Source organism: Mirounga leonina, unplaced genomic scaffold, assembly GCF_011800145.1.
Source record: "Mirounga leonina isolate KUSES-001 unplaced genomic scaffold, KU_Mleo_1.0 Mir_115, whole genome shotgun sequence".
Taxonomy (NCBI): domain Eukaryota; kingdom Metazoa; phylum Chordata; class Mammalia; order Carnivora; family Phocidae; genus Mirounga; species Mirounga leonina.
Genome location: NW_023270268.1, coordinates 46,533,765 through 46,547,668, shown reverse-complemented (window position 1 = coordinate 46,547,668; position 13,904 = coordinate 46,533,765). Strand labels below are relative to the sequence as shown.

The window sequence follows — 13,904 nt, the reverse complement described above, 5'->3', positions numbered from 1 at the left end:
GAAAACTTGGTCTATACCTTTATGGCAAACTTATTATGTCTATATCTTCCAATTTAAATGAAAGACACAGGTGAACTATTAATTGGTATATATTCGTGTGTGTTCTAAATTATAAGAGGAAAGAGATATATATGTATCTTAAGTCATATGGCAGGCTTTGTCAAAATGGGAAAATAAAATTTTAGAGTGAGAAAAATTGAGATAGCTCATTCAAATTATTCATTTTACTGACAGAGAAACTTGGTCAAGGAAACTACCTTGTACTGGTACATAAATATATTAGCAATGTCAAAGACCCATCCTGTGCAACTATCTAATATATCCAATATCTTACTAATTTGCTTACATAATTATCTTAAATTGAAAAGAATATTCCTGGCAAGAACTATGCATACTAAATAGTTTAAGTTAAAATTCTATACTCCATTGCTGTTTAAAAAAGGAGGTGCTCATTTAGAATTGAAAGGAGGAAAAACTGCTTTCATATACTAAAAAGTCATAATTTTTTTTTAGATCACTGTGGGTCATATGAAAAACAAGAGTAAAAATTAAATAGTGGAAATTACAGTGGAAACTTTGTTCCATATACTGAGGTATCTAACAAACTTCAGGATTAGTATCTTCAAGTAGCAAAGCTGGGAATACATATGAACTTCATTTATGGAAGATATATATATAAGATCACAGATCAGGTCACAAGTGTGAAAACTAGGACTCCCCTCTAAAACAACATTCTGATGCTCAGATAATCAGAGGCCATTTTCCAAGGGGCGCCATGTCAGTCTTTGGGAGATCAGCCCTTTCCCAAAAGATACCTTGGTGAACTGGCTCCCCATATGCCTTATTCACTCACCAGCATCCATTAGCCAACTCCATGCTTTATCTTCAATAGATAAGATACAGCTTCTTCTTGCCATGGTGCCATGAAAAGGATCCAGAAGGTTCCCTTTAAACAACATTTCCTGAGTGACTGCGGCAGCACCAAGAGTAAAGGATGTGCCAGGTCAGCCCCTTTTCCTTCCCAGCAGTATTAGCAGCAGCGGCAGCAGCAGAAGCTGGAGCAGACCGTTCAGACCCAACTCCTTGCAGGATGCTAGCCAAAGCACTCTTGTTTACTCTACACCTAGATGGAGTTTGCCCGTATGTTTGCACCTTTCCCAGAGTGTCAAAACAGGTGTTTTCCTGTGATCATGCTTAAAATCTGCTCCCCAAACAAGGTGATGAATATACTGTTACTAGGAAATTCTAAGTTTCTAATTCTATGGAAAACATGTTCTTAAAGGTTTACTTTATTATAAGGAAGCCTGGATGAATCCTTTTAAGAATTCATTCGCCCTCCTCGCTCCTAATAAGCAAGTGGATTGCCCTAAAATTTCCTGTTAATGAAAGAAAGGATGTTACCATATAAAATAAATGCCATCATGCAATACTGGTCACCTCTTTCCTAATGTTCTATCTGCCTTCCTGGCATAGAGTCACTTTCTGCAAACACTGTTTTCATAATCTTTACAACACTCCCAACGGATGGGGAAATACCAGGTCTTATGATCTTTATTTTACAGAAGAAACAATGACTTCTTTGCTATTATATTTTATTCCCATTTTGATGTTATTGATGAGCTGATTTTACTTCCAGTACTGTTCAACTTAATGAGTGGCTAGAATATGGCTGTACAACAGAGGCGGGCAGGTAATATCATTAACAAAGCATTTCCTTTACTTAACTGATTGATCCAGAGCGAAAATACCATAGATATAGACAGTATCCAGAGATTTTTAAAAATATCATAGCTCAAAAAAAATTTCAATAGCTCAACCAAGGATAAGGGTAATACAGATTACCATTTTCCTAATAAGTAAATGCTATTTACTTATTAGAGCATAACCGTAAAGAGACATAAATACCAGAACACAGAAACATTGTTCCCTGCCTAGTAGAGAATACCAATACCAATTCTCATTAGCAAAATGGAAACCCTATATACACAGAATCTTAGTATATAATGTTTCTTGTATATTAATACTTTTCATGTTCACTTCATCATCAAAGTAGTAACAGGAACAATCACTAACACGTATTGAATGCTCACGAAGTTGCCAGGCACTGGTCTTAGTGCTTTAAACGTGTCATCCCATTTAATCTTCACAGCAACTACAGATCAGATATTATTACTGCCTTATTTCGCAAATGAGGATACTGAGGTTCAGTCAGGTTCCATCACACATTTAAAAGTCACAGAGCTCGCAACTGACATGGACCCAGGTTGTCCAGTTCAGAACTGGAGGTCTTAAACATTTTGCTAAAACTGCCACATTAGTTTTGGTTTTCATTTCTTTGTGTATTGCATGTATACCTTTAACAAGACAGATATTAGAAAGTGTGCACGTAAAATTAAGATTTAATGATGGCTAACGTGTATATGGTACATATTGTGTGCCATGAAAATTCCGTAAGTTCTTGACATGCATGTATTATAAGGTTCACAACACCTCAACAAGGCAGATAGACTCCCATTTAGCAGGGTACATCGGAGGAATCGGAGGCATAGAGCGTCAAGGGAGTTACCAAAGGTCATACAGCTACTAAGGAGTGAGTGTAAACTTTGGATCCAGGGAAGGCAGCTCCTAAAGTTGTGGTTTTATGCCTACACCTATCCTTCACTGCCTCTTGAAAGCTGATGGCGTGTTACACTTAAAGAAAGGGAGTAAGAAATGTCAGGTCTGGCCGGAACCCTGCTGGGCAGACGATCTGCTATTACAGTATCTTTTCAAAAACTTAATATGCATAAAGTATGTCCGTTTATATGATATACAAGTCTACATCCATTTCTCTTAATGATGTTTACTAACAAGGAATTACATGTTTCATTTGATTCTCAGATTTTAAAAAAAGTCAAGGACAATTTCAGTATCCACATTTTTTCCCAAGTATATCGTATCTTCAGAAGCACTAACAGGGTGGTAACATTATTATCAGCACAGTACTGGTCATCCTGGTTGGGGGATTACCACTGCTGGCAGCCATACTTCTATTTCATTCCCATCATTTAATTATATATTTAATTATGTGCAGGACCAAGATAATAATTATGAGATTAGAGGAGGCTGCAGAAATCTGAGGATCATCCCTTGAGGTATGGGCTGAAGCAACCTTGAACCAGGATACCTCCTTGAATATTCAGCAGCTGAAATGACCTTCTTTGAATTAGTGCTTGAGGACACAAAGCCACCTGGGTCACCTCAGCTCAAATCAAGAACTTACGGTCGCAAAGGTAAGACTGAGAAACCAATGAAGAATACTGAGACCAACCTATCTCTTTAATTTGGCAGCAAGCCTAACTCTCCGGACTAAGTTTGGCTAGCTTCAGCTTTTTTGGCTTTAACTTAATATAAATTAGCACAAGAAACCATGAAAACTTCAGAGAGAAAATATAGTTATGGTGAAGGCATCTACCCTCTCAGAATTTAGCCACAAGCTGTAAGAAATGCAGCCATTTGGTGGCATTTAGCAAGAAATTTAGGTGCCCATGTGGCACAGCTTGAGGTGATGCATTCGAGCCTATTTACTCTCGATTATTTTTAAAATCAAGAGTTTCCAAAGAAGGAAGATGACAATTCTTTACCCAATTTCTAGACAATTATCTTCTCTGCAGAATTCCTTGAGTGGTGGCATTATACATTGTACCCACATAAGCTTGATTCACTCTTTGGCTGACAACAAGATTTAAATTTATCTGTCTTCGATGTTAACATTAAATTAACACAAAAGTTATTCAAAAGTTCTTTAAAAAACACATTCTGACATCTTTTGGGTGAGAAAAAACAAAGTAACCTCATAGGCTTTTACATAAGATAGATCATAACAAATTATTTCTATGACCTTAACACTACTAAGTGATATGCTAGGAAGATCAGGACTCATTTATGCAGTCATCTGAATATACATATATATTTGTTTTCTGACCGTTCAAGTTATATACTGTTCAAGTTATCTACCGCAGCTACAATTATTATATATATAATTATATATATGATTATACATATATATATGTATCTCCAAACATACATACATTTGGATATATATTTTTTATGACTGTTCAAGTTATATATTGTTCAAGTTATCTACTACAGCTACAATTATTATTCCTTGCTGATGTTAATGACAGTGCAATTAAAAATATAGAAGTACAAGTTTGGGTCATTTTAAGACTTTACTTTCAGAAAGATATCAAACAACAGAAGTCACAGTTGTAGATGAATACATTAGCTGCTTCTTATTCATCAACTCTTACTGGGTATACTCTTTTATTTAATTTTTTGAACTTGGCTTTATCTGGAAAGAAATATATTAATAAGCACCAACTCTAGGTCATACTTAGATCAAAACAGGTAAGGTTGCAGTGAGTTATCAACATTCTTCTGAAACTAAACAACACATTATTACCAATCCTTAACTAATACCAAGTCAGTCAAGTATAAACTGGTGACCTAAAAGTGAAAAGCTCTAATTGTGCATTACAAATTCCTGAGTCATTTTGACCTCACAACTTTATTCTTTAAATAAACCTACATGCTAGCTAAAGAAAATCTACAAGCAACTCAGTATGACTTAGTGTTTCCAAGCCAGGAAAAGGAAGGACTTTCAGTGTTCGAGATAACGTTTGTTTTCTGTAGTCTGGAAAATAAACATTTCCTATGCAGTTAAGCACAGAGACTGCGTGTGTGTGTGTGTTTGTGCGTGCACATGTGTGTGTGGAAAATGCCTGTGTTTGTGTGGGTAAGGGTAGAGGGAAAGAGAGGAGGAGGAGAGAGGAAAAGAGAAAGATTTTTTTAGTAGTATTTAGTGTTCATGTAACACCAAGTTTTGTGCAGGAGTTAGAATTTATCTCAGCAAGTTATGTGCACATGAGCCATGAAAGAATTGCAATTTGTCAGTAAAATCAACAGGAAATGCTTACCTGATCATATATATCCCATTTCTATTAATTCAATGATACAGAATGATTTATTACATATATAGTTACATAAAGTAATATAAGTCTCGGGTCTCTAAATTGATTTGTTATCTTTATTTCAATGTACATAAACCATTTTCTGCATTTAAATAATATCAGCATTTTTTTCCTGATAGAAGAATAAGTGGGTTTTGTCCTGATACCATGCTTATATAACACTAGAGATATCTACTTTAATACATTTCATGTAATTTATTGCTTACTGGAGTTACTAAGCAATGACCAAGAGAAGTAATCTTTTGTATTTGTCAAGTATGGATACATATGTAACCTATTAAACAACAGTTTAAGTTGTCAAGGCATGAGTAAGGGCTTCTCTTGCAACCATCCATCTTCTCATGTGTTAATTGGAAATGCATCATACAAGCCTCTGTTCCATGTCTGGGTACAAGATTATGAATTAAAAGCACAAATACCACCTCCGTGTCAGGGATACGGCTACATCTACTAGTTCAGTTAATCCTCATTGCACAACTTTGAGGCAAGTATATTACTGTTCCCATTTGACAGATGAGAACAGAGAGGTTGGAAAATCTGTCCAGCAAAATCAGAATGCCCCTAATACCTTGGGTAGAAACTAGGGACTAGTGGGATTACACACACACACACACACACACACACACACACTTGCATTGGTTACTTTCTTGTTTTCTGTCATAGGGATTGTTATACATATTTTTTAAGATACACGGAGAGTTGCAATTTATATTTTTGAGGATTTATAGAAATAATTCTTAAACTATTTGGAGACTGCTACTCCTTCAGTTGTCGGATAAGAAAATGTAAACGGAAAATTATTTCAAACCAAATAGCATACATATTTTAAAATGCCCAGAAGGCTTTTATTTTATCCAACACCCGAAAATAGTAGAACATTAGTTTGTTCTAAAAGAAATACATTTTCTTTATGCACGCTTGACACTGCTGGCTGACCTCCGCCAAGTCAACTCGGCTAAGGAGTAAACATTCTTTAATTTTTACAGGGCTCTTCCAATGTCAAAGAGCAAATTTCCCCATTTTTATTTTTGTTTGTTGTGAACATGAACTTTATATCGTATAATTAAATGTGACCAGTATTATTCCTTTTTTAGGCTCAGTTTCACTCCTAAATTAGCTCCTGTCTGTCTCTTAGCACAGGCACTTCCAGTTCTACATTCCTGTTTAAAATATTTCTTCCCCCTCTCTCCACCTTTTTTTTTTTCCCCTTCCAGAAATGACTAATCTTCCTGTTATTCTACTCTGTCAGTTTTTCCCTTGGTATTCTTTTCATGTTGCGTAACGTTTACTTTTCAACGACTCCTTTTAGAATTTTACTACTGTATCCTTGGTGCTAGCCTTCCGTTTTCAAGAGATTAAAACAGTCAATATTTATATATTAGCAAGCTTTTTTGTCAACTTCTGTGTTATTCAGATTAAGCTATCTCCTCAAGCCAAAAATGCAACTATTCTTTCAACTGACATAATATAAATGTCCATTTGTTGATCTTCAAAGTTAAATTCAGTCTAATCCTCCGTTACCAGACACAATTAAAGGCCTCAGCTTTTTGTCTCCTTTCAAATTTCCTGATAAGTGTTAGCAAAGCAACATAATGCCACTTCTTTTTAAATTTTCTTAAAAATATAAAATAAAATTCTCTTGCTTTCCAGGACTTCTCCATAACATCATAAAACATGTTAGCATAGACTTACAAGCAGAATGTAAAGTTTTTCATCTTTCTGATTTTCAATTGCAAAAAAATTATTTTAATTATATGCCAAGAATCTGATTTCTACCCTAATTTTAAGTAATTATAACAGCTATATAGCTATATATTATCTGAACATGAGTAAAGAGTAGAGTTTCTATCCTAAGAGGAAATATCTGAGTTTTAGAATTACAATGACTATTTAAATATACCTAAAATTTATGACATAATATTGCATGCCTAACAAAATGTTAATCACAATCTCAGATTTATAGTCCATTTTTTGGCAAATTCAATATTATATTCATTATCTCATAGTCATAGAATCCCACAGAGAAAGCAGTATCTTACTAGTCGTATTTACACTGGCTATTCATATAAGAAGATGCTCACAAGGTTTTAGAAACTGTACATTTTTCTAAAATCCAAAAACACCTTTAAAAATCCTGAAAAAACATACTTAATTACAGGAGATAAAGATATTCCTAAAATGTCACCCTCACTTTCTGAAAATAAAAGGCAAATAAAGTTCAAATATTTGCTCAAGTTAAAATAGCATAAGCTCTTCCTATTTACTTTTAGTCTTGGGGGAATCCCCATTATTTCCTCTTCTTACTTTTTCAAGTAACAAAAACTAAAACTTCCTTGTTTGTCACATATAATGCCCTATATGGAGACATCGCATTTTTCTTTGGGTCAGCACAAATAACTTTCAAGACTCTTTATTGTCCATATTTCAGACTCTAGGGCCAGGGACTCTAAAGTCAGCTAAAACATTCTTGGTTAATATTTATCATATAGGACATCAAATGTTATAGTAACCAAAACCAGATTCATATACATGTTTATTTTTTTAAATTACATCACATTATAAGTAGAAAACAAACTATATATTCTATGAAAAAGGCAGGGCTCATGTCCATGTCCCCAGCAACTAGCACAGTGCTTACCTCTCCCCACTCCCCCAAAAAGATGCTCATTAAATATCTTCTAAGTGGATAAATTCAATCATATAGGGGTATATTATGGTAAATAAAAAAGGAAGGACAAGATACTTCCTGGCACCATGGGAAGTAATATTCTCAAAATGCATTAATCAAAAAAAAGAGGATTAGGAGAAATCATTCAAAGAATATCCCCAAAGGAAATTTTATCAAAATTTGTTAGAGTACTTTGAATGAAGCTGTAACTATATTTAGGTCTTATATTAAGAAAAAAGTTAATGTCTGATTCTGAAATTGATAAATAAAACTAATGCATTTTCTCCACCTTTCTAATATAAACCATATTGTGGAGGTGCCAATTAGTTAGTAGAAAAAAGTTCTTTATAGAAAAATTACAGGTAATTAATGTAGGAGGAATGATATAATTAAAAGTCACCATTCTGCAATCCCTAAAAAAAAAAAAACATGAAGCTATGAACTGATCAACAATGAGGTGAAACCACTGGTCCAAGTCTGATGAACTTTATAGGACTGGCCCAGGCTGACCTGAACTCACTGACAGATTTCAGCATCATTAAAAGTGGGAACAACAGAAATTATGCCCCCTTGGTGTGATGCAGTCAAAACTATAGAGCACCATGTAGGAAGTATTCTCACCAAATAATAATAAATTGCATTACAATTGAACTGAAGTCTAGCTTCAATTTCTAGTCTACAGAAAATCAGGGTGATGGAAGGACAAGGTAAACATCACAATAAGGAAACAATTAGCTAAATTTAGAAATCTTCTTCATGACAATGACTGAAGTTTTCAACAAATAAAGGCATGGGGAGAAAAAAAGGAGCAGAAATTATCACAGAGTAGGAGAATCTTAAAAGATATGACATCCAAATGGAGTATGTAAATCCTGTTTAGATGTTCATCTGATCACTCCACCTATAAAAAGGCTCTTGCAGTGACAATAGGGAAAAATTGAACAAAAAGTGGGTACTAAGTAATATAATGCAATTATTATCAATTTTCATAGATTTGGAAATAGAGTTACATTCAAAACAAATTCTCATCTGTTACAGATACATACTAAAAAAATTGTAGGTATACTAATAGGATGTCTGAAATCTGTTTTAAAATACATCAGGGATAAAAGGTTATGTGCGAGGTAATAAACGAAATAAGATGGGTAAAATGCTGACTGATGCATACAGGATACATGCATAAAAATGCTGATTCATACATCAAAAATAGCGTTATAGTTTCTCTAATTTTGGATATGTTTGAAAATTGCCATAATAATTTTTAAAGCTTAAAAAAAATCACCACAAACAGAAAGCAAAAGAGAATGTTAAGTTACTATCTGGAAGAATAACCAAACTTTCCATTATATTTCTGACCCAGAGTCACAAAGCCTAGTTGACAAGCTAGACTTTGCTTCTTACAATATGATTTGGTGACCTAACCCAATTCATTTACATCTGTGAACATAAATATCTCTATCTGTAACAGAAAAATGACTGACTTAACCTACTTCAAAAAATCATATATATATATATATATGTAATATATATATGGAAATAAATTATAAATTTAAAAAAATCTTAAAAATATAGATATCATTACTAAATGCTTTCTTGTTCACCTTCATGTCATATGTATATGTATTATCAATTCAACCAAATGATAATGTCTTTATGATCAAAGTCTGTGTCTTATTCTTTTAATCAACAACCATTCAACATATGTTTCTAAGGGGTCTACTACATACAAGTATTCCACTAAATAGTAAGAACACAAAGGTGGTGAGAGAGAGGGAGGAAGGTACATAATTACCATTCATGTGCCAAAGACAGTTACAGAGAAATGAATGGGACATACTACAGACACAAAAAAAGACAAGATAATAACATGGCCAGGGCTAGGGTGAGGAGAAACTTCCTAGTGGAGTTACTATCTAAACTAAATCTAAATATGAAAAAACTTTACAAATATTTTAGGGAAGGAAAAAAAGTTCTAAGGAGAAAGAAAGGACAAAAAACTTTAGGTTGGGTTGGAACAGCAAAAAGAGCTTCCTCTTTTCTAACAGGGCACTATCACTAATACTCAATATTACAGGCATTGGGCCTCAATCAGTGACCCATTGGACTCAACAAAATGCTAAATACTTAGTAAGGGATCAATAAATATCTATTAATTAAGGTACAGAGAGAGAAATGGTAGTACTATTTGAGTGCTCACTGGGCACCAACCATTTTGCTAATATATTGAGATAAACATATTTCTTTTTTTTTTTTTTAAGATTTTATTTAGTTTATTTGAGAAAGAGAGAAAATGAATGAGAGAGAGAGAGAGAGGAGCAGGGGGAGGAGCAGAGGGAGTGGGAGAAGCAGGCTTCCCGCTGAGTAGGGATCCTGACGTGGGGCTCGATCCCAGGACTCCAGAATCATGACCTGAGTCGAAGGCAGATGCTTAACTGACTGAGCCACCCAGGAGCCCCAAGATAAATGTACTTCTTATTCAACCTCACATCAACCCCAAGGTAGGTCCTAACTTACAGATTAGGACACTGGGGCACAGAAGGGCTAAGTAACTTGCTCAGTCACTCCATTAACAAGTGGTACATTAAGCAATGTTCTGAAGGTTTCAAACAATGTGGAAACAAAATATTTGGAAATTAAATTCTACATGGCTATTCTACAAGGTCAATCGATTAAAAAAAGAAAACATGACACTATAAACAGTGAGTGCTGCTAAGTGTCTAAGTGGCTTTCTGGAGAGAGAAGGACCTTGAGTTGTGGATTTGTCAATTTCCACGATGTAAATATACTCCCACCATGGCCAATTTCAAGCTGCCGACATGACATCACTTAACCTGGAGTTGGGAAGAAATCTTTACGTGAGCCAGCTCCAGCACACCACTGGCCATAGCCTTCAACAACCCATTCAGGTAGAGAGTTATATTAACAGGCTGATTATATGATCAAGAGGATAACAAGCAAATCAAAGAAAAGGTACAACCACTAGCTCTGTCTACAGGACTCTGTATACAAGTGACAGCCAATTCATGTTTGAAATGAATGAACTCCTAAGTAGAATATAATGTATGAAAGCCAATGAGATTCCTCAAGGAAACATACATTTTCTGTGAACAAAGAGTTGACACTTAAAAAAGTATTCTTCCTATGTGATTAATGAACTGTGATTACTAAGTGATTTCCTACTAAACTATTCCTCCTTAAGGTAACACATAAGAGGATTTATTTCTAATTAGAAAAGTTAAAAATGAAAACACAGTTGAAGGAAACTATTTGATTTGGGTCATCAACAGACATGGCAACCAAAAAAGGGGAGATTACTTTTGCATACCCTGTGTTTTACAAGCTTCCTGCCATATAAAAGGTGTTGAATGATACTGATATGAAGGAAGGAGAGAAAAAAAAAAAAGCCAATCATAGAACTAGATTTATATACATTAATCTTATTTATAGTTAAAGAATATGCAGATATATGTATATAAAAGGGAGTTCACAAATGATTAATATTAGCATATTTACACCATTGCTTTAAAAAACATTCCTTTAGGTTACTCATTTAACAATAGCACTGAAAGAATAAGCAGAGTTAAATGAATTTTATATGTGTACAAAAGGGAGTTAGAATTATTATTAATATATTGCTCCTACCTCCTTATGAAGTCCCTTTATCATTGAACAGTGTCCAATAAATACATCTAGATGAATTTTAATGAAACATATAAAATAGATTTTTCACATAAATGCAAATATAATGTTGAAGAGAAGCTACTGGTGATTAGCAAAGCAAAAAAAAAAAGATAAATTAAATACAAATTTCTTGAGAGGTCTAGCAACCTTAAACCAGATGTCTCCATTTTGGGCATGTGGGCAGTCTGATGACCTGGGACTGAATCGGGCTCTCACGAACCTGCAGCCTATCTATTAGTTAACAGAATCCTGGCTTCAAGAGACTCCATAGGGGGGAAAAAAAAAAACACAATTCATTAGCACCTCATTATGCTATTTAATACACATGCAAAAAAAATGCGAAAGATGCTTCTGAGTCTTGTTAGAGTCTCAGTACGTTGTTTTCTGATGTTCTTGTCTCAACAGTAGTCCTAGACATCTTTTATTGGGTCAATTTGACTATTGATTTTTACTCATAATGTTTATCAAAGGCAGAAAGATATCACTTTTTTAGTCTAATGCCTTAGGGGAGAAAAATTCATAGAATAAATGATTAAAAATGAAAAAAATCAACACTGCCTGGTATATAAAATATCTCAAACAACCAATTTTGTTACTTAATTAAATTAACAATTTTTCAGCCCAGTTATCAGACTGAGATGAGAGTATAGGTGTATATTTTTATCTTTGTGATATCACAATTAGTTGAGAAGTGAAAATTCAAGTCAAATAATTCTAGTGTTCTACATGCAATGCTGATTTCATTTCCTTGAGTGAAAGAGGCCTTTCAAAGAGGTGACTGTGTCAACTTTTAATGAAACGTACGGCCTAATTTATAACTGTAACATCTACAATTAGTTCATTTTTTTGTAAAGCTTGGAGGTGGGATAAGGAAGGTTATAGCATGGATCAGGAGCTAAGATTTCAACTGGTATTCCACATTTCATCCCATTTTAATAATAGCAAAGTAATATTTATTGGAAGTTTACCATGTGTCAGGCGTATGGGCAGACACTGGAGATTCACAGATGACAAAAGGCACAGTCTCTGCTTTTAAAAAAGCTTCCAGACAGGGGACATGGGCGTTTAAACTAACTACAATGGTCTATACTGGAGTATGATAGAGTTCTAATATGCCTATTGACACTGCGTTTTCATGAAGTAAAATAACCTTATAAGTAATATATGTGTTTTCATATTTCTATACAATGGTAGTATTACCTAACTTACTAGAATCCTATCTAAAACAAAAGTGAATAGGCTCTGGGCCAGAGATTAAGAGATTGCCTTAGGTGAAAATTATTCTGTCCAGATGTAAAAAAACAAATAAAACAAAAAAACTCAAGAGAAAACAAATACTACTATCTCTTCCACTTAGTTTGAAAGTGGATCTGACTACACGGTCTTTTGAAATTAACATGTCACTACATGCTATACAAACAGGAAGCAAGGCCTGAAATAGAGATATATAATTACTGATACTAAACTCCTTACAATTTTCATGATGAAGAATGGCATGCCAGGCTTAATTTGCTATCTCCTGAACATTTTCATTATTTCCCAGCCTGCAAGATTAGAAAATTAAACTAGCCTCATAATTATGAGCAAACAAAACAAACGTAGTGGGGAGGTCTTCTCTAAATTCATCTCTTTTGCTCAGGACAGTAAGTATTACTTCATTCCAAGGGGAGATGCTCTATATAGAGTCCATATCTCTTTAAGATTATTATCAAGGCCTTACCTTTTCTGAAAACACACTGTTTGCAGAAAAGCATGCCAAATCTAAAATAATGGATCAGCAGAACTTATTCTCCAAGCAGATGACATTTACAAATTGTGAATCTCCTTGAAGAGGTCCAATAAGTCTCAAGGAGTAATATTTCTTAATGTTCAAGTGGCAATGTGGCGATTGTAGCATTTGTTACCAGCTACATAATTACACCACTCTAACCCTTAATGAGCCTGAAGTACTAAATTTTTAATCCACCCCCCCCCGATGATCCTCTTCAAAATGGATAAATATAGGTTTCTCCTCAAATACTTAATTGCTAGGATACTGGTTATCAACACATAATCTGGATCATTTTTGACCCTCTAGAGCTTTTTATTCTTTTTAAAACAGCTCATATCACATAGTTCCTAAAATAATTACTGGAGGGAAAAAGTCATGAGCAGGTTAACAAGGGGCAGGGCCTAGGCACTTAACACTTTTTAGAAGCCTAGACTCTCTTTTCTGCTTTGGGTTGAAGATTTACAATACTGTAAAGTTTTCACATTTGGAAGGCAAATTTTTTTTTCTTTCTAAAAGTAAAGTGTGGAGAAATTTAAGGGCAACAGAGATACATGGACCTCCCCATAAATAATATGTATCTTTGCTATTATTATTTCTACAATAAAACAACAATAATTATAGTTGCTATAGTTGCAGTCTGGTGCCCAGAACGTTCCTCTCATAATAAATACCAACACTGATCTAGGGTCTTCTCAACATTCTCAGTAGAGGTTTTTTTGTTTTGTTTTGTCTTTTTAAAGGAAGAAGAAAGAAAGAGAAAGAAAGAAAGAAA

The 13,904-nt window shown here is 34.3% G+C and overlaps 1 protein-coding gene across 22 annotated transcripts in view; it reads right to left on the bottom strand.

Moving 5' to 3' along the window:
* MBNL1 (muscleblind like splicing regulator 1) overlaps nucleotides 1-13,904 on the bottom strand; it is a 181,491-nt gene that overhangs the window by 112,319 nt on the left and 55,268 nt on the right. For 3 of the 22 annotated variants that reach the window (XM_034997316.1, XM_034997333.1, XM_034997268.1), the window contains exon 1: nucleotides 854-9,087. The exons of the other annotated variants lie outside the window; for them this stretch is intronic. Coding sequence is in view for 1 of the 3 variants with exons in the window: in XM_034997268.1 (XP_034853159.1) it covers nucleotides 854-859 (6 nt within the window). In the remaining 2 variants the exon portion in view is untranslated. Of the gene's footprint in view, nucleotides 1-853; nucleotides 9,088-13,904 lie in introns of those variants that run through there. 22 annotated transcript variants of the gene reach the window in all.